The sequence below is a fragment of the Phlebotomus papatasi genome, chromosome 2 (genome assembly GCF_024763615.1).
Source record: "Phlebotomus papatasi isolate M1 chromosome 2, Ppap_2.1, whole genome shotgun sequence".
NCBI classification, from domain to species: domain Eukaryota; kingdom Metazoa; phylum Arthropoda; class Insecta; order Diptera; family Psychodidae; genus Phlebotomus; species Phlebotomus papatasi.
In genome coordinates this window covers 11383766-11409669 of record NC_077223.1, presented here as the reverse complement: position 1 = coordinate 11409669, position 25904 = coordinate 11383766, and the positions used below count along the sequence as shown (strand labels likewise).

Sequence of the window (25904 nt, the reverse complement as noted above, 5' to 3'; positions counted from 1 at the left end):
TTGTTCGTAACATGATCATTTGACGAACATTTTTTGTATTTTTACAAACATTTGTTCATAAATGTTCCTAAACACACAAAAAATGTTCGTAAAATTTTGTCATTTGTTCGTAAATATTTGTAAAATGTTCGACAAGAAAACAAGATTTTTTGTTTCTCCAAGAAGGTACAAATTTGTTCCAAAAATTTGGGTATCCGTGGACGAGTTAATTCTTGGAAGAAATATGTGCCGAAATTTTTTACCGTGCACTCAGGCTTGAACTGGGGGCCTATCGCTGTCTAAGCGAATACTCTAGCAACTAAGCTATAGGGGCATTGGTTCCGATTGTCTTTGCCATTGATCTCCGGTTTTGATATATACTGTAAAAAATGTCGGCACATATTTGTTCCAAAAATTAGCTCGTCCACGGACACCATAATTTTTGGCATAATCTTGTTCATTTTAAGAGACTCAAAAAGATACCCAATATTAGTAAAGAATTTGTTCCAAAATGTAGCTCGTCCACGGACACCGAAAATTTTTAGAATAAATTTGTACCTTCTAAGAGGAACAAAAAGATACCCAATATTAGTAACGAATTTGTTCCAATAAATAGCTCGTCTAGTATAAAATCGTATCCCTCCTCCTGTCACACTCAGTCACCCGTCACCGAAGCGAAGAGGACGCCAAATCTGTGGAAATTTTCGTGCTACATGGTTTCACTTTTTTAATTCGAGATTCTTTTCCTCTCCTGCTGCCAGCACTCCCATATGATTTCGTCATGCACGCGTCTGTATAAAACACTTTCAAGTTGATTTTTATTTGATGTTCCTTATGAACTTTCGCCACCGAAATCCATCTCGACTGAAGTATAAGCCTTAACTGTAAGACGAGATCACTTACACGAATTTGTTCCCGACAATGGGAACAAAAAGATTTCCCATATGAGTAACAATTTCGTTCCAAATATTACCTCGTCCAGGGACACCGAAAATTATTGGAACAAATATGTTACAGATGTATAGGAATAATATTGTTATAAAAAAATTTAGGGTGGAATCACCACTTCTCGCCAGTGCCCCACTTTTCGCCACTTGTATTGAAATCGCAATTTTTTCCATTATTTGTGAAATAAATTAACTGTAAAATTATTTGTATCTCTACTGCTGTTACTTGTAAAGTCGAAAAACACTATTTTTTGTTTTGAATTTAAGTGTATGGGTATTTTTTAGCGCAATATTTTAATCAAGTGCCTGAAAGCCAATATTTCTTACCAAATATACTACGTGTCATGAAATTTTTATCGAACAAAATTTACGATTTTGGATAAATAATTTGTCTATTGAACATTTAATTGTATTCGTAGAATACATAAAATTTATATTTAGTTAGTTAATATTTCTTTTTTATATTATTTTTATGTAAAAATGAGCCATGGCGGAAAGTGGTTACATTCTGAAATTGATTTACCACCTGTCGCCATTCCTTTTTAATAGGTGACGCTACCCGGCGGGCCCAAAATACACAGTTCACATGACATACAATGTATTTACGACTTATTAGTGGAGGAAAAATACATAGTTACACATGTATTATGTATTTGATGAGGACTTGTCATTCAAAAATACAAGTTCACTCACATACACAGTATAAACTACGTATTTCTGTACTGAGAGTACATATTTGTACGAAAACTCCGTATAAACTACGTACTTGTAACTGCAAAATAACTGTCAACACACACATACAGACGCACACGACCAAATGGCGACCAAACAAACTTGTCACATGCACCTGCCGTTTTTATTTCCAAATATTGACGAAATTATAGAAGTCACAAGGATTTTAATATATTTTATTTAACCAGAGGCAACGATTGAACAATTTAGATAATCACAAAGTATCGTGTAAAAAAAATATTTTGCAAAAACACTCACAGAATGGAATAAAAACACGCGTATTTTAGGTTTGCAACTTCTTTAATATTTTCACTTCACTATTTTCTACAGATAACACAGCGTCGCATAATTATTATATTATTATAATCACTGAAATTACTAATAATTGTAACACATAATTTGTAAACAGAATATTTCAATGGAAAATATTTCCCGTTGTCAAAACAGCTGACAACACGCCTGCCAACAGCATTTTCTGTCATACGGGGTTTTTATTATATTTACGATGTATGTAGTACTGCGTATTTACTCTGTAAGAGATAATACTTCACACGGACACACTCACACCAAAGCACACTTCGGGTCTCATTTGGTGCAAATAGTACTGAGTAAAATGTATGGGCGTACATGATGATACTGAGTATTCGTACAACGTATATACACAGTTTATACGTAGTTTGGTCCCGCCGGGTAACTTCACTTAATAGATGCTCAGTTGTCAAATCTGCTTTATTTATTTTCTGCAAGAGTCTAATAATTTGATTTCTCAAATAAATGTGGAGAAAAATCATTTAAAGTAAGTAATAATAAGGTGATCATGTGGAAAAACAAATGCTGAATGTATTATTTTCATAACATTGTCTAAAATAATCGATTTTAGATATTTTCAAGTGGGTGGCGAGAAGTGTGTACAGAACTGGCGAAAAGTGGTAAAAAGTGGCGACGAAGTGGTTATTTTTGCATTGTTAATAAAAATGAGTTTGTTAAGTAATCCAGCGTTAAATTAGAGGAATATTTTCTTGGCGAAACTAGAGCCAATACATCTAAGCAACTTTGTGTCAAATTTGAGTTATTTTATAATAAGGGGTCAAAAGTTATAATAAAGTAAACTTCACTTTGTCCTAAAAGTGGCGATAAGTGGTTACTCAACTCTACCAATTTGTTCCTGACACTGGGAACAAAATAGCCGAGTGCAACAAATTCTATTCCAACTTTCAGGAACAAATTTGTACAAAACGAAATCAACTCAAATTTGTAGATATTCCACCGTATCAAGACGGTTCCAAAAAAAAACTAACAAAACTGTAAAGAAAACTTTTTGGAACAAACAAATATCTTATCTAGGTACAAATTGATTCCAAAAAAAATTGTTCCAAGGAAAACTTGTTCCAATATTTTGGTCAGTGTCCAAAAGTTTTTACCGTGTTGGGGTTGGTTTTGTGCTAAGAAGGCGATGTATGCTAAATTACAAATCCCTCACTACTGCAAAATTGTATCGAGTTCTCAATGCAATATTGATGAATTTTTGTCAATTTATTCATGATGGTTTTGATTATGTGCCATTCTGAAAATAAATCTGTACAGGTAAAGGGGGTAAAGGTTAGTTAAATCCTTTTGACAAACTTTGAACAAACAGCGTTACAAACCTTTACTTCACAGTACTTATCAAATCGGTATTTAACTGCTGGGAAAGTCAATGGCCTAATTTATTTACTTTATCAGCTTGCAGGGTGATAATTTTTTTCTTTAAAACTACCTTTCGATCACCTGAGACGTCGATCATTTTGTCACAAATATTTATTCAAGTGGCTGTCTGTGGATTACATAGTGTGCTCACCTGGGATTGTATTTTTTTGTGGTGTAACGGTGACTGATACGTGTGTTGGAGTTTTTCCACCTGTTGGTATGTGTACAGAAAGCCGCTTGATTACTGCTCTTGTAGTCTAACTATCTTGCTCTGTTCCACGGGCAACTATTGAAATTCTTATAGTAAATGTATAAACTTATACACGCTTCTGTAAATACTGTGGTTAGTTGCTTCAGCTCTTTCAACAAGTTAAGATCGTTTCAAATTGCTCAAGCTTTGATCATTTTTTTCTTAATATAAATATATATTTTTTAAAATTTCTGTAGAGTCTAGTTAAAGTGCATAATGTTCTAAATTCAAATATAATTTGTGTTTCGGATGAAAATACTAAAAAGGTGAATTTTGAGGGTGATTGCAATACTATTTTTTGTATTTTTTTTATAATAATTATATTTATTATGGTTCTTTTTGTGTGTGAAATGTGCCTGAAATCGATCTAAACATGGATATTACGGATATTATGTATAATATTTAATTCTCTGGATATTAGTGGTTCTGAATGGGTGACATATATCATGGAAAAGATGGAAAAATGTACCATTTTCCTTCCGAAATATCTCTTATGATAATAAAGAAAGAACAATCGGATGTTAAGTAGTACAGTGCGGAATATTTAAGTAAAATTTAACAAATGAAATCCGATTGAAGGAAAAAATCCGCACCCAATTTACAGTCATTCAGTCGTGGAAGCCATTTTGAAATTCCAATCTCGCACTCTCCAACACAACACTCACCTGGAATCTCTTTTCCTCGATCTCCCCGCGCTTTGCTCATACCAGACTTCAGGTATGCAATAAATGGGGTTTCTTTTCGTATAGGCGTGACACTCTTATTAAACTTTTCGATCGTGGCAATGGAAAACGAAAATCTATATGCATATATCTATTTAAATTTCTTCACACATTACACATCTCCGTTTTTATGCTTTTATGTGTAATATCTATTGGATGACATCAAGCATTGAGAAAACTCGTAGTTACATTTGATGACGTGGAAAATTCTGTTGATGTGTGAAATTTTTGTTGTAATTTTTCAATTATTAGATGAATTGATATTTTTACACTTTGCTTCCAATTCATTTCTCTATTTTAGTTGAATATTTCTTAAAATATTGCAAATATTTTTTTTAATATTAATTAATTTTACTTGTCTTCTCTTAGCACCACAATAGTTACATATAAGATGAGAATAGAAGAAGAAAAAGTCGAACACGACAAAAACCAAATGATTTACATTGGTTGAATAGTTATTTTTATGTGAGAAAAAAACATAAATCACTTTTATTCTTATTACTAAATAACCCATATTACCAAATCTACATGCATTAATCATAGCATTTTTGAGATCTATAATGCAAAAAGTTATATCATTCCATTATACATTCTTAATGAATGAAAATCAAACGAAAGATTCAAATGACCAATGAGACGACGAACCTGAATCTTTAGGATTCTAAGACCTTACAACGCCTTTTACCACTGCTACATGTACCGACATAATTTCCCATAATGTAGAGATATAAATGCTATATGTTATTGTGTATAAGTGTGTGCCTACATATATAACGTAATAAACTTGTTGTGTAGTTAAGTTGCTCGTATAAGTTCAAAAGCAGACAAACTAGTTTACTAGAAAAATTGCATATGAAAAGTAAAGTGTATACCAAGTTTATATATGTATTACTTACATACATAAACATAGCATTGTTAGTATCAGCAACTATGGTAACTGAATACCTCTCAGAAGAGATTTTTTCCCTTTAATCATCTTTCAATAAAAAATCAACGATCAATGCGACATTTTGTACAACAAATAACCGAAAGAGTAACAAAAAATTCATCGGATATGCAAAAACTGCCAGAAAAACAAATTTGTATGCCAAAATGGAGACATCATTTGAGAGTATGTGAAAATACACAAAATCCAGTTAGCACAATTGCTGATACAATCGACTTAACTTGCTATTTTACGGTATTTCAAGCAATATTTGTGAGCAGACAATTATGACACTTACATATTTTGCATTATATTCAATGAAAAATTCCAAACGTAATGTTTTTATGCATATTTTTTGCTTTTTAATATGACTATGACATAATAATTATTCTACCGCACAAATTTCAAAGATTTTTTTATAAAAGATATTTTTTTCAATTTTATTAAGAAGAAAATGGGTGATTTTATACAAATATAAATGAAGATAAATGTGCGTAAGTACAGTGCGTAAATCGGCGTAAATAGTAAATAAGATTGTTGTTTACCGTTTGACAATTCAATCCATGCATGTCAAGCAATGGATTAATAGCAAACTAATGGTAGCTTATTATTAAGAGCTAGTGATAAGCCCTGTGGCTCATTCAAATAGATAGTTTTATTATCTGGGTTATACGGTTTCAGATTCAATTGAAAGTTTAAGTTTAAACCCTTTTTAGATTTATTCACTACACTTGAGCTATTGTATAGTCCTACACGTTACTTTCTGTATCCTGGGCATGAACCAATAAACTTATTATTATTATTATTATTATTACTTAGGTAGGAAATTTGTTTTGCTAACTTATGAGTAACAAGACGTAGGGTGGAATAACCGGCTATCGCCATGTTTAGGAAAAAATTAAATTCATTTAATCATAACTTTTGAATCCTTGTTACAAGATAAGTCAAATTTGACACAAAGTTACTTAGATGTATTGGCTCTAGATACGTGAAAACAATAATCCTAGAACATAACGCTGGACTACTTAAAAAACTGATTTTTATTAATAATGCAAAAATAACCATTTCGTCGCCACTTTTTACCACTTTTCGCCAGTTTTGTAAAATTTGTAACCACTTCTCGCCACCCACTTGAAAAGAACCACACTCGGTTATTTTAGGCAATGCTATGAAAAGAATACATTCACCATTTCTCTTTCCTTGTGATTACTTTATTATTACTCTCTTTAAATGCTTTTTCTTCGTTTTTATTTGAGAAATCAAATTATGGGGCTTTTGCAGAAAGTAAACAATGCAGATTTGACAACTGAGAATGTACGAAGTGAAGTTAGCGTCGCCTATTGAAAAGATATGGCGACAGGTGGTAAAATCAATTCCAGAATATTACCACTTCTCGCCATGCCTCATTTTTATACAAAAATAATATAAAATGAAATATTAATTGACTAAATACAAATTTTATGTATTCCACAAGTGCAATTAAATATTCAATAGACAAATTATTTACCCAAATAGGTATTTTTGGCCTGATGAAAATTTGACGACACTTAGTACATTTGGTAAGAGATGTTGGATTCGATGCACTTGCTTAAAATATTGCTCTAAAAAGTGATCAAAATCGTGAATCCAAAACGAATAATTATTATTTTTCGATTCTATGCGTAGAAGCAGAAACAATACAAAAAAATTGCGACTCATTTATTTCATAAATTGCGAAAAATAGCGATTTCAATGCAAGTGGCGAGAAGTGGGGCACTGGCGAGAACTGGTGATTCCACCCTAAGTAAATTGTGATTTTTAGTGTTAATCGCTGTCTTAGCGTTTAAGATCAGACTGCAAATCAAAACGATGGAAAACTCCTTCACAGATTGTAATGTCAAGCATCCACAGGATGCATAAATTTATAAATTACAAAATTTTCATACGTAGGGTGGAGTCATCACTTATAGGCGTTACATACTTATGGACACGCTGTCCAAAAAAATCTTAAGCTCTTACCTAAAACTGTTTTCTAAAAATCAGAAAATTGTCAACAAAATCGTAAGCTGACAACAAGAAATTTAATACCGTATGTCCGGGTAACTTTATCCTTGACACCGTCCTGTTCGTAAGCTTTTCTTTGCTTCTAGAATTTACGGATGGTCTTTATTGATCTAATCTACCATGTCTGATCGGTGAGAACCGTTCTTAAACATTACAATGAAAGAAAAGCTTACGAACAGGTGGGGGGTCAAAGTCACCGGCACCTACTTTATAAAAAAGAAAGCCTTAATACTCCGAAAAAAATATCTAGTTATATTGACAAATGGATTTTGTTCAAATTTTATTGAAAAGATGTTGTTTACCAGTTTGACAAAATTTTTTCTTACATTTTATATGGAAAATCATCCTTTTGACAAACTTTTAACAAAATCCAGTTGGCCGCTGATTTGACACAACTTTTTCATATTTTGTATGGAAGAACATACTCTTGACAAACTCTTCTTGTTAATTTGACAAGACATTTTTTTCAGAGTAGCTTCATTCACAGCTGGAATAAAAAAAATCCAAGATCGGTTTCGAAAAGCCAAAGAAAAGTCATTCCTACTTCTCGTTTCGTCCACATGGTGGCCGCAGTACTTCCTATTTGAAAAATTCGAAGTGTCTCGAGTGTAAAATTGTGTCTGTTTTTGCTGTGTTGGGCAGGGAAAATTAGGTTCATGTACAGTAGAGTCTCGCTATAGTCCATATTTCGTTTCAAATTTGACACTTGGGTCGCACTATAGTCCATATCATTTTTTAAAATTATCAACGACTATTAGTATTGAAATTGTTCGACGGCTTCCACTTTCATTGCGATTGTGGTACTTGTCCTTGCTCTCTTCATTGTGGATCACAATTATCACAACTACTTAATAAAGTTTGCCAAAAATATTAAAGTAATTATGCATGTCGCATACTAAAAAACATAACCTAACTTAAAATCAGTGTTTTGAAATCAACGGTCGATAAATTGTGGACTATAGAGCGATGGCCTATAGCGAGACTCTACTGTATTATAATTCCCATCAATATAACTGATTACTGCTTCAAACAGCTTTTTAGTGTGATATTTCATACATTGCAGTTAGTTGCTCGTCAGTTATCGACGAGCAGGGATTTTGACGATGAAAGTATCATGATATGGGCGGTCTTTTACTACTGCAGCTTACAGCAAAATACCCATAATCTGTATTTCCACTAAAAAGTTAGTAAAGAAGTAAAAGAATCTTCTAAAGACCTTACTGACCCCGTTCATTCAGTTTTAGCTCCTTGAAGCACACATATTTATATTAAACAGAATAATTCCTGAATAATTTCAGGAATTATTAATTTTTCAGGAATTTTAAAAACGCACTTTACAAAGTTTTAAAGCTGATTGTCGAGAATACTTAATCTGTAGAACTTTGCAGTACGAATTTCTCCCAAAGGCTTAAGGGTTTGAATCATCGATCAGAGGTCCTTTGCATAATTTACCCTTACCTAATCCTTCACTGTTAAATATTACATGCTAAATATTCCTGAGCGTCAGCCTGAATCTATTTGAGCCCTAAAGCGGTGTTTAGACTAAATGTTTAACTCAGTTCCTGAAAGATTTGATCTTTCAACAAAACAAAACGTTTTATAATGGTTTTCTGAGAAGAAATTGAAGGTCTCTGACTAGTCAGCGCTTTGTTCGGGTTTAAATCCATTAGAAAAACCTGTGGATAATACTATCCAGTTAAATTTTTTTTAGTTAAATTGTCAATACAATCCAACTTTAGCGCTGAAACTGTCATAAAACGGGTATGGACGGAAATTATTGGAGAGCCACTTCAAAAACAGTATGTGAGCATAATGCCCAACGCACAATAACTTTTGTTTAGTAAACATGTTTTTGACATTTCGATGAGAGTGAGTGAGATCTAGATCTAGTCATCTCGCTCTCTCATAGGAAATTTTGAAAACATGTTTACAAACAAAAGTTATTGTGTGCTAGTCATAACAAATCATTTCTAGTGTGTTATTCTGAATACAGACGACCGCATAGAATATAAAAAAAACGTTTTTAAATTTTCACTAGGTTTTAATTAAAAAATTAGTGGCGAACTTAATTAATTTTCGCGGCAGTTTTGACCAAATTTTCATAGAATGGTTTTCGTGTAGACAGGGATGGTGGTGGCGCGGTTTACTACCATAGAAAAAGGTGTTATACAGACCTATATTGTACAAAAAAATGTTAAACTGATCGGATCTACACGAACTACAACACCCACTTTATGCAAGTTTCTTAATTAAATTTCGTTGGGTGTAATTCAGACTTTCTTTAATAATCTGTCTTAATTTGAAGTGATTTAAGTTAAATCATGTGATTAAACTTCGAGTCTGAATAGTCTAAAAGCTATTTAATAGGGCTTTTGGCTTTAAATTTAACTAAATTTCTGTAATTTCTTATCAAGCAAGATTTTTAGAAAATTTTTACTTAGAATGGGACATTAAAGGTAAATGATCTATTACATTTCAAAAAGTTAATAATATTGCTTGTTATTTAAAATTTCGAGGTATTCAGTAACTAAGCTAAACCTCTTGTCTGAAACCCGTAAAACCCAATAGAAAAATATATAGAAAAATATGAAGTGTTCGAAGCCTTATTGTGTGCGAAGCTTGAAACTCTTTCTAATTGTCAACTTTTTACTCAGATAAAGAAACGGATTTAAATCTTCAGTTCATCTTATTGAGGCTGTGGTCATACTATAATTTCGTTATTATTTCTTCAAATTTTATAGTTCCTGAAACCTTTAGAGATTAGAAAAAGTTTTGTAATTTAGTAATTAATTTTACAAATATCTCACGATTAAAAATACAAAAACATTGTGTCAGTGTAAAGATACTAAAAGTTCCTTCTGAAAAGTTCAATAAAAATCACACCAAGCAACGTGGCTAACTTCAACAAATTTATTCAGGACCCGAGGCGCATAGAGCCTTAGGGTTTAGTTTTATGTATTTATTTAATAGTTTCTACATACCATAAAACTGCCACACCAAAGAATGTACATATACATAAGTTGAAATACTGGAAATGTGTGTACTCTTTGGTATTTTGTATATAATATAATTATGCAAAATTTGCTTTAACACATTTATTAGCTATCGATATATGGTAATCACTTCCCTATGTGTGTTATTTTAGTCAAATGATGTGCAAATGAAATTCATGATGAGAGAGAGAGAGGGGGAAAAGAATTTGTGTGCCATTTTTACAATAATATTATTTGACGTGATATTTACCAACAAAATTTAGAGAGGATACTTACAATATTGTCTCTTCATTTGTGCTGCCGATTTTTTTTGACAGCTTTTACGAACATCACATGAATCACACATTCAATGAAGGTGACATATTGAACTACATACTTTAAATATTTTTGTAAATTTAATTATTCATTTGAAAGGCAGAGGTAAGTCTTGCAAGCTGGGATTTATGAATAAAGCTTGCGGACTGAAAACTAAATGGAAATGACTAAAAAACAGTTTTGAGATAATTATGGCAGAGTGTTCCATGGTATTAAGGATCTAGGACATTCATATGATACAAAGGATACAAAAGCTCTAGAAGCGAATCCTCTTTGAATCACCAGGAATTTTCTAACATTTTGTTAGCACTAGTTTTTCCACTAGTATTTAGCACTAGTATTTGAATTAACGTCCTAGATGTCTCTCGGAGCGGCGCCGATTTCTCCTAGTGTTCCTAGTGTTATGCCCTAGACACACTTACAACTTAAACCGAGAAACGACCTAGTGGAAAATTATGGAAATGTAGTTTAATCATTATTTCGAATAAAATTATGCTAAGCCGTCTCTCGGCTAATCCTCAGGTCTGTCGAGGCCCTTATCCTGTGAGTTAGCCCTTCGAGAGGGGATCGTAGAGAGGATTAGTATTGAGAGTTATTTCATGTTGGATCGTCATAAGGGTCATAGGGAATACAATAGATCGTTAGGAGGAACGCTGAGGGTTCTGAAGAAACTTCTGGCGGCCAAGGCGCTCATTCACGCAATTGCTTAAGGGCTCTACCCTTATACGGGCTTCAGACTTAAGGATTAGCCAAATGGCTTAACTGATCTAATTTCTTATCAATTACGATTTTTTGGAAAAATTTAACTTAGGATTGAATTATTCAGGACACATGACCAATTAGGCTCTCAAAAAGCAATAAAATTGCTTGCAATTTAAGATTTTGAGACATTCGGAAACTGGGCTAAACCTCTAGCCTGAAGCCGGCCTTACTGATTCCTTGACACATCTAACACATTAAATGATCTAAGATACAGATTATTTATTTAGTAGTGAATTATTACTAAGTAGGTATTGATAACTATATTTACTACATCCTTTCAGATGTACAATTAATAAACACCACGGATGGAATACTTCAAATTAACTCTTAAAGGGAATTATTTACTTTTGGACTAAGAAACATTATGGATTGGACAGAGGGTGATCTTGTGTGGTTTGATCCTGGTCTTGGACATCCATTACCAGGTGAAATCCATGAAGTTCATCGGGCAGCACAAGTGATTATTGTCCAGGCAGTTATAAATGGAAAGGTAAGTTGTAAATTGTCTAAGCTAACACTTCGTTACCATTTTTTTTTTCAATGTAAAGGATTAAAAAGATTGCAGAGAGCGTATTTCTGAATCGATTTGTACAATTTTGGGTTAGTTCAAAAGGTCTTTGAAAACCTGACAAATCTGAACAGGTTTCAATTCTTTATAATTCGGTAATTAAACGTTTATAAAGCCATAATTAATTTTTGTCTATTGTGACGTTTTGAGGGATTTTTAAGCGATTTACAAAGTATTCAAAAATCGGTTGTTACAAGGAAATTCATCAGGATGCTTTTCCTTATGATTTGAATCGCTAAAGAACTTTATTATAATGTTGACAAGGGTCACAAGTTTAAGTAGGGGAAGGTTTAGAAGCTTCGGATGATGGAGGTTTCATACCACAGAAAGAAATCTGGTTGGCGCGTGAAAATGATTGTCAAATCTAGAAGGATGACATGCGTAGCACGCCAACTAGTGGTGACTTGTTGAGTTACACCATGTGATGACTATCTCTTCCTAGTAGGGATCTGCGCACGGAGTGCGCGCAAGCTAATTTTTACGACGCAGCGCGCAAAGTATATTTTATGCGCGCAGAATGCGCGCAGCATTTATCTTTTACGTTTCCAATAAATTCCAAATTTTATGCCAGAAAAAAACCGCGCCACGAATATCCTTATTCTTGTCCTTCTGTGCCCAAGATCGAGGATGTTAGTGACAAAATTACACATTCAACATTCCCCTCTTCCAAGAAAGTCCATTTATTTTCTGAGCTCCATCGAATCCTTTTATTAAAGTAAATACTTATGGATATTCTACGGGCAATAAAAATTCTAAAACAGTTTACTGGTCCCTTGGAATAATATTTCAAAGAGAAAACACGATAAAAATGGCCCAAACATCCCAGGTCTCCCCTACTTGATTTTATCTGTCCGCAAGAAAAGTATTAGAGCTCTGTTTTTAATCGAAATATTAATTCTTACTCTTTCAGAAAGAAATAAATCAATAGCACTTGACAAAAAAGACAATTACATGTAGACAATACCAGTGTGATAGTATAAGAGGTAAAATTTTAATCGATTGAATTCCACTAAATTTAAAAGTTGTGGGAGTAGCATTAGGATTAATTTTAGAAATTCCGTATGATCAATTCTAGAAACCCTCTGGGATAATTTTATTAATAGAATACCTTATTTTAGAAATTTTTAGATTGATTTGAAAAATTTTCCAGAAACAACCAGAAAACGGTACAGTAGAAATTGTGCACAAATCACGCACTACCTCAGCACAAACCGAGTAGTCTTATAAATCATCTTCTCCTTTAATATGAAACAGTTAAAATTGTTCACTAAAACTGTAATAGCTTCTGCTTAAAAAAATCTAAATTGTGTGCAAAACCTACACAACCTTAGTATAAAATAATTAAGATAGTGAATAATACTCGCACAGCTTAAGCATAAAATGGTAAAGATTTTGCTAAAATACACTGCTCAAGCAGAGACTGTTTAACTAGTCGTTTCATATTTCAGCAGAATGATTAATTAATCTTTTATGCTTAAGCATTGAGAGTCTTATGCACAATTTAACCGTTTTCTGTTTAAGCTGAGCGAATTTTATACATAACATTGTCTAAGTTCAGTATTTCTCGTACCTCTACGGACGATAGGGACAAAAATAGCTGAAAAATTTAAGAAATTTTTCTGACAAAACTAATGAATATTAGTTTTCACTTTAATGAAAAATATTACGTATAAGTAGTTGTACTTTCTAATACTAAGCAATTTTGCTTTTTAAGCAAAATTTTCGCTGGTATTCTACAAAGTTTTGAATTATAGTTGTCTTATTTCTAAAAATTGTCCAAATTACATGAAGATAGTATGTGCATTTGGAAAACATTCGAGAAATAATCTAGCCATCTATTAAACATTTTATGTTATTATTATAGACAAAAAATGAACATATTTTTAGACATTCTTATATAGTTTTATAAGAATGTGTTGGCCTTAGATATTATAAATGCAATGTATACTTATATTTTCTTGATATTTTCAACGATTTCAAAATTTTTTTTTTAAAGAAATACACAAAATGACGTAATATACATAATTTAAATAGGGCTATTTAACCAATATATAGTTTTTCGTAAAAGCAAATTAAATACTTCCTTAGTTCCGAAAAAAGTCGTACGTTTGAGATATAATTCAGATTGAGGGACAATATTAAGGAAAATGTTTACATGAAGGGCGATTTATACAAAAGGTATATACCAGTAACAAAAAATATTCCGTGAAACCATTCCTTAATACCTAATTTTTCCCCAAACGTGCCACTTTTTTCGGAACAAAATATACTGTGTAACTAAGGACGAATCCACAGAGAAACTAAACGCTTTTTCTGGAAACTGGGAACTGAAGCCTTTTTGTTGGTTGGTATTACCTTCTTCAGTCTCAAATAAAATGTTTTTCGCGTAAAAAAGTTTGCGCGCAAAAATAGAGCTTGCGCGCAAGAAAAGAAATTGCGCGCACACAGTGAATCTTGCGCGCGAAAGTCGAAAAATTTTTTTTGCGTGCTTTCGCGCGCAAACCTTCCCTCACCCCTGCGCGCAGCGCGCAAGATTACTTCGTGCACAGATCCCTACTTCCTAGACGATGGTCAAATACATTAAAGGAATTTTTTATAAGAAAAATGGAAGAAAAAAATGTAGTTTCAATTGGTTGCTTAACAAATACCAATTTTATCATCGTGTTTGATAAAAAGTAAATCGAAACAGGGTTAAAGAAAATAAGAGAGTTAGTTCATTTACTTTCATAGCTTCTGTAAAACGTCTGCAACTATATATCCTGTAGATAAATAATTGATTTTTTATATACAGAGAGAGCTTTCGAATGTGAGTAGAAGTTTGCAAAGATTGTTGATATACAAAAGTAATTGGTATACAATGTTTGTGTGCACAGCATGAGCATATGTACTTCATATGAGATGTGTACATTGTATTAGATGAGTTTGCTATATTGCGAGAATTGCAACGAAGAAATTTCAGTGAGCAGAACGCATATATTTAATCCACTAGAAATTTCAGTCTTTCGTGATTCACAGAGAGATGCACTCTGTAAGATTTTCACCTGCTTTCTATTTCTCGATTATTCTTGTTTTGTATTGAAGTTTTCACCAAAAAAAAAAACGATAACATTTTCCAGATGTTAAGAGTAACTTTAGGGTTGATTTTCAATGAGAATTGTGAGATTTCATTTGGAGCCATGGCAAAAAGGTGGTTCCCTAACGTCAACACCACGATCTTCACCATCTCTCTCGTATCGCATTTCTGTACCTTCGCGTCGTCAAAGACGTGCCAATTTAGATGATACTCCCCATATTGATCATCAGACTGAGGAAGAGGCACGTGCCAAGAAACTTACCCAAAGACTTAGGCAGAAATATCCTCAAAGTGTCAGGAGATTAGTGTCTCTCTGCAGTGATATTTTGGCACAGATTGTTAGTGGACTTCCCATTGCAAAGTAATTGGGGTAACAACAATCTGTAAAAAATTATTTTGCATTTCAGCCACAGACATTTACACTGTCTCTTGGAGAGGGACAACTGCAGGCACGTCAGGATTTGGGTAGCAATGGGGTAGATGATATGACTCAACTCAATGACCTCCATGAGGCATCCCTTCTATGGAATTTGCGACTTCGATACGATCGTGGCCTGATCTATACATTTGCCGGAAGTATTCTCATAGCAGTTAATCCGTACAAAATGTTCCCGGATTCGTATGGCCTGGAAGTTGCAAAGCAATATGCCGGTCGTCCTTTGGGAATGCTTCCTCCTCATCTATTTGCCATTGGTGCAGCAGCTCATGCTGCCCTTCCATCACCCCAAGTTGTTGTTATTTCTGGTGAATCTGGCTCGGGAAAAACAGAATCTACCAAATTAGTAATGCAATATTTGGCAGCTGTTGTGCCTGGAGGAGGATCAGCTAGTGCTGTAATCACTGAGCAAATTCTCGAAGCTGCACCACTTCTAGAGGCATTTGGTAATGCAAGAACTGCCAGAAATGACAATAGCTCACGATTTGGAAAATACCTCGAAGTTTATTTTAAACAAGGTAAGTGAAAAAAAGAAGATTTTATGACTTGTTATCTCTGTTGTGATCATAGCACTTCACACTCTCTACTCTATCGTTTGAATAACATTAGAAAGAGCTCATAATTTGGTTTGTTTTAACTGAATTTCCTTTCAATATCAGCTGCTCTATGATCCGATATAAGTAGAATATTTAGTAAAAATTTTTAAAATGTTTCTTTTTTTTGGAAAATTTTAATAATGAAATTTTAATAATTAATAATCAAGTTAAAGAACGAATTCTAAATGTTATGAGATTCAAAGACTCAAATTATGCGTTTGGACACTCTCTTGAAGTGACGACTTGTTGTGACTTTTATCAGCAATTTTTTCCATTTGTTTTTTTTTGTTTGCACGGCAGATAGCCATAAAAAAGCGTCTCAGGAGAAATTTCCCTATTAATGGGAAAATTTCACTATGTACCAAGTGAATTTTCACCTAAAATTCTCGTACACTTCCTAAAAAGGGAATATCTTAAGAAATTACCCAATAGAGCTGTGAAAATTTCCCAAGGAAATCACAAGGAATTCTTTATGAATTTTCAACTTCGGAAAATTCGTTAGTCTCTTAGGGAATTCCCGGAGCAGAGGCGTGCAAGAACCGTTGAAACCAGGGACATGACATTTCCTATGTTTCCCATATGTTTCTAGCGAGCCGAAAAAACTTTAGAGTTTATTAGCCGTTTTCTGTTATTGTAGAATGAATTAGCAAAAAATACTAATACAAAATTAAAGCCAATTTAATAACGAAGAGGCAACCGAAAACTCTAAATTGGCAACCTACGTGGTTTTGGAGATATCTCGTGAAATGTGTACGAAAACAGGGAAAAAATTACACTAAAACCGGTTGCATTTTTCAGAGCTAATGTCACCCCCCTGGTTGAAACCGAATAAACGTCGAATCGTGTACGTCAATGGTCAAAACCGTCAAAACGCTACCAGAACAAAATTATTTTGACGTTTATTCAGTTTCAATGGTTCTTGCACACCTTTGTCCCAGAGTATTCCTAGAGAAATTTCTCTGGGTTATTTCCTCTGGAATTCCTTTGGATTTTCCACAGAAATGTCAATGATTGCATGGTGAATTTCCCCCAAATACGTGCAAGAATTCCCTTATTGGAAATTTGGGGAAAATATCTGAAGAAATTACCCTTCCGAGAAGTGGAAATTTCCCAACGAGCTCACAGAAAATTCCGTTAGAATTCCCTTAATTAGAATTGCCACGAAATTCCAAAAGAATTCCTTGATAATTTTCCATTGATTGTTTCCTCTGATATTCCTTAGGATATTTTCAACAGAAATGTCATTATTTGTGTAAGGAAGTTTGTCCTAGAAATCCCCGAAATTTCCTATGGAGATCGCAGATATTTCCCAAGACAATTTTCAGCGGAATTTCTTCGGAAAAATCGGTAACTTCCTAGAGAAATTTTGATGATTTCTTGTGGAAATTTCCTTAGGTAATTTTCTAAAGAATTCCCTGGACTTTCCTACAGAACATTCTATGTTGACTGCGAGAAATTTCCCTTAGTATGCACCAAATATTTTCTACCATAGGAATTTAAGTGGAATCAGCATAGAAATGTTCTTGGTAAACTATGGAAATTTCTTAAGGAGGTTCCTGACGATTTGTATGGGAAATATTTTATTCATTTTCCGTATTTTCCAAAGTTTCCCCAAGATTTCTTGGTGAAATCTTTAGGAAATTTCCTACAGAGGAGTGATGAAAAATTCACTAGCCTGTCTCTGAAAAATTTATTTCCACTTTACATATACATTAGTCGAGATGAATTTAATATAGAAAAGTTATATAGAAAAAAGAAATTTTTTAAGAATTTCATGGAAAAATTTATAAGAAATATTTTTTTCACTTAGGAATATACTTCAGTTGAGATGTTTTTATTAGAAAAACATCATGTAGAACAGAGGTGTGCAAGAAACCGTTGAAACCGAATTAACGTCAAATGAAACATGTATGTCGATGGTCAAAACGCTACTATAACAAACTTATTTTGACGTTAATTCGGTTTCAACGGTTTCTTGCACACCTCTGATGTAGAACATCGAATACTCAGGTAAAAATAGTTAAATTTATAGAGAAAAGTCTGGGAAGATTCATAGAAAATTCCCAACAGAAAGAGGAAAAATTCATAGGTTTTCTCCGAGAAATCTTTATAAAATTAATTTTCACTTAAGGATATACTTCAGTCGAGATGTTTTTATTGGGAAAAAAATCATATAGAACATTAAATACTCTCGTGAAAAGAGTAATTTGTAGAGAAAAGTTGGGAAAATTCGTAGAAAATTCCCAATAGAGACCGGGGTGATAATTCAATAGCTTTTCTCCAAGTAATCCACATCAAATTAATTTTCACTTAAGGATATACTTCAGTCGAGATGTTTTTATTTTTTGGAAAAAGTTATATAGAACATCGAAAAGTAATATTACGGATATAATATTTCAAGCAGAGAATTTAGCAATAAGTACAGGAAATATCTCCAAATAGGCTGGGAAAACTCAGTAGCATCTTTCAAGGATCTCGCGTAGGAAATCAAAATTAGAAATAGAAAAAAGTAAATTAAAAGACAAATGAATATGAATATGAAAAAGAAAACAGAAAAAATATAAATCTAACATTGGAATTGCCAGGAAAACCTAGGGAGAGTTCTACATTTACGTGGGTAAAATTCAAAAGCCTTTCCATGGAGATTTAATTGGGAAAGATCCTCCATTTCTTCCTATATTTGGACCAAATTTTTCGGGAAACTTTGGAAAATTTTGAGATGCAGGTGGGAATAATTCATTAGGTTTTCTCGGGAATATCCGTTGAACAAATCTTCCAGTTTCCAGGAGTTTTACTAAGACTTTTCTATGGAAAATTTATGGGAAATTTCCATAGAAAAGCGGGAAGAAGTTCATCAACCTTTCCTAATATCCCTTGGAAAAATTCTACAATTTTCCGGTTGTCTTTTCGAGATTTCTCCAGAAAATCTATACACTGAGAAAAAAGAGGGTGCGATTAACATTTTTTCCTCAGAAACTTTACAATTATTAGGTGTAAAAATATATCAACATTTTTTAATGTTAATTTTACACCTTATTAAGGGTAAAATTAACATGAAAAAGGGTACCTTTAACCCCTATTACACCTAAAAAGGGTAATATTTACACCGATTTCGGATCAATACTGCAGGGTAAAATTAACATTTCTGGAATGTTATTTTAACTTTTTCGGATTTCTCTCACTTAAAATAACATTACGGAAATGTTAATTTTACCCTGCATTATTGATCCGAAATCGGTGTAAATTTTACCCTTTTTAGGTGTAATAGGGGTTAAGTTAACTCTTTTTCATGTTAATTTTACCCTTAAAAAGGTGTAAAATTAACATTAAAAAATGTTGATATATTTTTACACCTAAAAAGTGTTAAAGTTACGAGAAAAAAAAGTTAATCGCACTCTCTTTTTTTCTCAGTGTAGGAAATTTCCTCGGAAAAGCGGGAAAATTCAGTGACCTTTCCCGGATATGTCACTGGACAAGATCTCACAGTTTTCCAGGAAATGTTAAGCCCAGAATGGGATGCGTAATATTTTTTTTTTGCTGCTTCCTTTTATGGCCTGCTTCATCGGGTATGAGAAGTGGAATTTTCTCCCGGGGACATGGGTCACATTCTTTAAATTTTCCTATAGAGAATTTCATATGAAACGATGGGGACATTTTTTATATACACTGAGAAAAAAGAGGGTGCGATTAACATTTTTTCCTCAGAAATTTAACAATTTTTAGGTGTAAAAATATATTAACATTTTTTAATGTAAATTTTACACCTTTTTAAGGGTAAAATCAACATGAAAAAGGGTAACTTTAACCCCGAATACACCTAAAAAGGGTAATATTTACACCGATTTTGGATCAATACTGCAGGGTAAAATAAACATTTCCGGAGTGTTTTTTTAACTTTTTCGGATTTCTCTCAGTGTAATGATTGCTGATAGAAGTCATAAATATGCTAAAATAACAAATGATTCTCAAACATTGTCTGTATTTTGTTATTTCAGGTGCCATTGTGGGTGCAAAAATAACACAATACTTACTAGAGAAGTCTAGAATTGTAACACAAGCTCCGGGAGAGAGAAATTATCATGTATTTTATGAATTGCTTGGTGGATTGACTGAAGCGGAGAGGACAAAATATGGACTTTTGGAAGCAGAAAAGTATTTCTATCTCAATCAAGGTGGTTCTGATTGTGCTCCAGGACGCGTTGACTGGGCAGCACTACAGGGTGCTATGCAAGTTCTTGGGGTGTCAGAAAGTGAACGTGAGGGAATTGTTCGTGTTTTGGCATCTGTTCTCCATCTCGGGAATGTTTACTTCCATCGGCGTCAGTTGAGGCATGGGCAGGAGGGTGTTGAAGTGGGATCAGATGCTGAGATTAAATGGTCAGCACATCTACTGCAGATTTCTGCAGATGGTCTTCTGAGGTCACTCACAACACGAATAACTGAAGCACGAGCTGAGCGTCTCCATACACCGCTGAGTATCGATCAAGCTCTAGATATGAGGGATGCCTTTGCCAAAGCTCTCTATTCGGGATTGTTCAATTGGTTGGTATCCCGAATTAATTCTATCGTTCACAAGGGTGGAACTCATGATGCTCAGAGAATATCAATCCTAGACATTTTTGGCTTTGAGGATCTTGCGGAGAATTCTTTTGAACAATTGTGCATCAATTATGCCAATGAAAATCTCCATTTGTATTTCAACAAACATGTTTTTAAGCTCGAACAAGCTGAGTATCAACGTGAGAGGCTGGATTGGACACCTCTAACTTGGGAGGATAATTTGCCAGTGATTCATTTGATGGCGAAAAAACCTGTTGGTATTTTTCATCTATTGGATGATGAATCAAATTTTCCACGAGCTACAGATATAAGTTTTTTGGAGAAGTGCCACTACAATCATGCCCTTAGTGAATTGTATTCACGACCTAGGATTGGTGCTCAAGAATTTGGTATAACTCACTATGCTGGGCAAGTGTGGTACTGTGTTGAGGGATTTCTTGAGAAGAATCGCGATGCTCTGGCAATGGATTTGCTGGAGTTGCTTTCTTCCAGCAAACAAACTCTTGTGACGGATATGACAAGGATGCTGAGAGCACAACGTGATGCTGGAAAATCTATGCCACGTGGAGCCAATGGACGATTTGTCACAATGAAACCACGAACACCGACAGTTGCAGCTCGCTTCTCGGATTCCCTGCAGCAGTTACTGCAATCCATGGCACGATGCAATCCATGGTTTGTACGCTGCATCAAGCCCAACAATGACAAACAAGCTCTGAGGATGGACATGCCTTGTGTCCTGCAGCAACTCCGCTACCTGGGTATGCTGGATACCATTCGTATTCGTCAAAAAGGGTATCCGGTCCGTTTGAGATTTCAGCATTTTGTTGAACGCTATCGACATATGCTGAAAACTCCCATACCCCGTGGAACGCCCTACCGTGAGCTGTGTCGCATGGTCCTGGACAATCTGCCCAAAACGGCGATTGAAGGACCAGACTTTCAGCTTGGTGCTACGAGAGTATTCCTCAGGGAGGAATTGCATAGGATTCTCGAGAATGGACGGTCTGAAAGGTTGCGAAATGCCGCAGTTGTGGTGCAAAAGCATGTTCGTGGCATGCTGACACGGAAGAAGTTACAGCGACAGAAGAGAGCAGCTGTTAAAATTCAATCTCTCTGGCGTGGCAGGAGACAGAAGAGAAAATTCCAAAATTTGAAACGGGCTGCAGTGAAAGCCCAAGCTCTGTATCGAGGAAAAGTCCAGCGAAAACGCTATGGGATGCTAAAGGCGGAAATGAAGAGGAGACGAGATGCCGAAAGATCCCAACGGGAGAGACTTGCTCAGAGATTGGCAAAGGAACAGGGCGAGAGGAGTCCAGTTGTGCATTTAGATGTACCGGCAGAGTTAGCATTTATCTTTTCGAAAATCGAAGGATGGAACAGTGTACACGGTGATCGGCATCTGGTGAAAGTTGTAGGAACAGTTCCCGGGCCACCGGTCACGGGAAAATTGCCAGATGATCTCGATCAGTTTGCTTTTGGGAAATTCAGTTCAGTCTACTGCAATGGCGCTCGATTGGGGGCTCGAAGAGATCCAATAAATTCGCCATTTCTGTCACGAGCTGCAGCACGCGATCAAGACTTCCAAGATGCTCTGGCGATGTTCAAGTTAATTCTACGCTGGACTGGAGATACCACGATGGATGGAGTGAAGGAAAAAGCACTAGCAGACTACATTGTGCACAAGGGATTGTCCAGTCGTGGGTTGAGAGATGAAATTCTCGTACAACTCTGCAATCAATCGCATCGAACAGATGATGCTCACTCTCAGCGTATTTGGCAACTTATGATCCACTGCCTCTCATGCTTCCAGCCAGGATCGGCTTTCAACAAATACCTTATTAAATTTGTCATGGACAATGCACCAGAAACTATGCAAGAGATGCTGCTGAAGAAGCTACTGAGAAATGGAAATACTCTTCAGGCTCCGCCATGTCGTCTTTTTCCACCGACATGGCTTGAATGGCGTTCCATGTCGCGTCTGTCGGATATTGCAATCGGACTCACTCTGCCCGATGGTGTTAGTCAAACTGTAGCCATTGATTCATGGACAACGTGCGAAGAAGCAGCAGGTCTTGCAGTATCTTCACTGGGAATACCTAGTAATGGATGGACAGTGGTTATGGATGATACAGGATTGCTTACAGATTCCTGTGGATTGGATTTTGTGCTAGATCTCGTAGCGGAGAAGGAGCTGTGCCCGGCTTTTCCAGCTGTTCGAAGTGATTTGTTGCGGTGCGGCAGAAAAAATTCCCAAGCTCCATTGGCCGATGTTGAATTGAGTAGTAGTAGCCCAAGAAGGCCTCAAGTTCCCCCACCTGAGCCACCTAGGGTTGCCAGTGTTCAGGAAAATGTGCTTGAGAAGAAAATTGAGTCTGAAGAGCGAAAATTGGACTATCGTCCATTTGAGAGTGTTACAAGGAAGACATCACATGATCTGCTATCGCGAAGTTCAGCTCTCAATGAGAGATATTTCGAGAGTGATAAAGTACGATCGCGATCTCTGGATGATCTTCTTGCTGGAGAACCACTGGAAGTTCCACCGAGGCAGAATCAGGAGCCATTGACTACATTGGGACTATCAGAAAGTCGCCTCAATGATCGCTATCATTCGACAGAACGCTTGGCACAGACAAAACAGCAACTGGAACCTCCGCCGAGGTATCAAAAGTCTCAGTACGCTGGCAAACGCTCCGCTAGTTCGCATTCGAGTAAATATATTGACAGGGGCGAGTACGGAATTAGATCATCTGCAATGTCGGACACGAGTGAAGCTCCATCTCTAGCAAGCCATGTGAGACGGGTGCGTGTACCCTCTCAGGCGTCAGATGTTGATCAATTCCTCGATGAACTCTTCAGTCCTGTCCTCGATGGCTCTCTAGACGAACTTTCCGATGCACGATCATTAGCAGCAAGTATTCGAGGTGGTGGATATTCGATGGAGTTTGAAGATTTCGCCAGTACTTCTGTAATTGACGAAGATATAATTGAAATGTGCAATCCACAAGAACTCATTAAGAGAATCAAGGGTGGCGGCGAAAAATCACAAAAATCCTCATCACAGGATCCTGATGCAGAAGTAGCTTCAATTAATGATCCACTAGAAATTTCTGTTGATGACTACATTACGAATCTCTTTCAACCAATCTTCATCAATGATTCCCTGAGACATCTCACTGAGAAATTGGAACTTGTGGATGCAATTAAGGGTGGTGGTACAACACAGGCAGGTCAAGCTGCAAATGGCTTTGGTGGATCTGTCAGACCCAATCCACTCCATACAATCCGTCCGGATGCCATATCTATGATGCCTATAGCGAGTGATGAATCACTTTCCTATCAGCAGCACGTTCAGCGATCCTTCCTTGAGTCAGCAATGGCACAAAATCTACAAATACAGCAGCAGCTCATGGAACAAAATCAGGCACTTCAGAATCTTCTACGGCAGCAAGAGAATGCTCCAGTTTCACCACATGGTCAAGTAGCTGGGAGAAAGCCAAGTTTTAAGGGACGCAGTTCGTCATCGCCTTTCCTCGATATGCTTCGAAATCGCAAAGTATCATCGGACAGTGTTGGTTCACTGATCCCTCCACCACCACCACCACCAATGCCGCCTCCTCTGGAATTCAAGGATCCCTCTGAGGCAAGACCATTTATCGATCCATACGGACGTGCTAAAACTGTACGTATTGGCAAATGGCGTTGGCCACCACCCCAAGAAACACCAACCAATGAAACCGACGAAGATTTCATGTACTTCAAGATGCGCCAGAATCAGCGAAAAACCAGTCCTCAAGCAAATAATCAAACCAGTGGATCACCCGATGATTCAGGAACAATTGACTGGGAGGAATTTGAAGTGGATCGTATTGTAAAATCATCGAATGCCACAAATAAAAATGTTCATAAAGATTCCACACAATCTGAACAGAAATCAATGGTGACGCAGAATGCTCCAGGAAAGATTGTTCAGCGTCGTAGTTTTGAAATTGGTGCAGAACGTCCGCCACCAGGAAGTGTTGGTAAATTGAAATTGAGTTCAGAGATGCGACAGAGATTGGAACAGGTTACTGCTGGACATTCAGTGAGATCTTCAAACAGTACCCGTTCAGATAGGCCTGAAAGGATGCCTGCAAAACTGGAAGATGCCCGTCGTATGATGCTTGAACAGCAACTCGGTGGCATTGGAATGTTCAGCCAGAATGAGCAGAGGTCAAGGAGTCCAGAAGTACCATCAGTAAGGAGTCAAGTACAACGAATGGAGCTAGGAAAGAGACCAACTCCACCTCCATGGCCAGTGGTGAGTAAAAATTCTCAAATATAGTTTCCCGAAAAGCTTACCGGGCTCAAATTTTAATATGTTATAGCTGGGCCTTAGAGCTTTCGATCAATACCAAACTTAAGGGTCCCCTGACCCGAGCAATAACGGTCCAAAAAAAACAATTCTTAAAATGGCCATAACTCCGGTTCTAATTGTCAGAATTTAAAAAGTGAGGGCGTTTTGGAAAGTTCTCGTGAAATGACACTTCCCTTTCTAACATTGGAAGTTCGTAAAATCACCGCTAGGGGCGCTATTATTAAAAAGCTTTTTCAATTTTCTAAGCTAAGTTAAATAACTCAAAAATTCCTTTGTGCATCGGGCTCAAATTTTTGGTATGTTGTAGTTGTATTGTAGTTTTTGGTATGTTGTTCTGATCGAAAAAAACGAGTTCAGAAGCAAACAACGTCGATTATCTCGGCTTCTGAGTAATCGATGAGATCAAGTTCTTCGGCAAAATTATAGAGAACATTCTGGTCTACATTTCATCCATATATCACTTTTCTGTCATTCCATCCGAATCCTTTCACGAATTTGATTCAAGATAACTGAATGTCGTCCCCCAACTTCAGCTCTAAATCGAATTTGCTTGTATCCCAAGTTAGCTCACGTTAAGATTGCCTACATAAGGGCCTCGACAGCCATGAGGATTAGCCGAGAGACCGCTTAGCGTAATTATGTTCGAAATAATGATTAAACTACATTTCAATAATTTTCCACTAAGTCGTCTCTCGGCTTAAGTCGTAAGTGTGTCTAGGCCTAAGTCTGTTAGGATTATCTGTCTCTTTCACTCTCTTATGATTGCGATTGTATATGCGTTGCTCGCAAGAATTATAAAAAAAAGCGAAAAATCGCATATAAAATCGTAATAATATTTTCAATTATGGAGCAGAGCTCTTTTTTGGTCCTGATAAGTGGCACAATCCGACGTCATACAGTTTCTTTCAATAATTGTCTCAGGCATATCTGCGGCTTAAGTCGCCGGAACGATATAACGTC

General features: G+C 35.7%; 1 protein-coding gene across 1 annotated transcript in view; it reads left to right on the top strand.

Moving 5' to 3' along the window:
* LOC129803744 (unconventional myosin-XV) overlaps positions 1 to 25904 on the top strand; it is a 60326-nt gene that overhangs the window by 2806 nt on the left and 31616 nt on the right. Inside the window, exons 2-4 of the mRNA XM_055850513.1 lie at positions 11636 to 11844; positions 15403 to 15949; positions 20023 to 24887. Coding sequence (XP_055706488.1) covers positions 11719 to 11844; positions 15403 to 15949; positions 20023 to 24887 — 5538 coding nt within the window. The 5' untranslated portion in view covers positions 11636 to 11718. The remainder of the gene's footprint in view (positions 1 to 11635; positions 11845 to 15402; positions 15950 to 20022; positions 24888 to 25904) is intronic.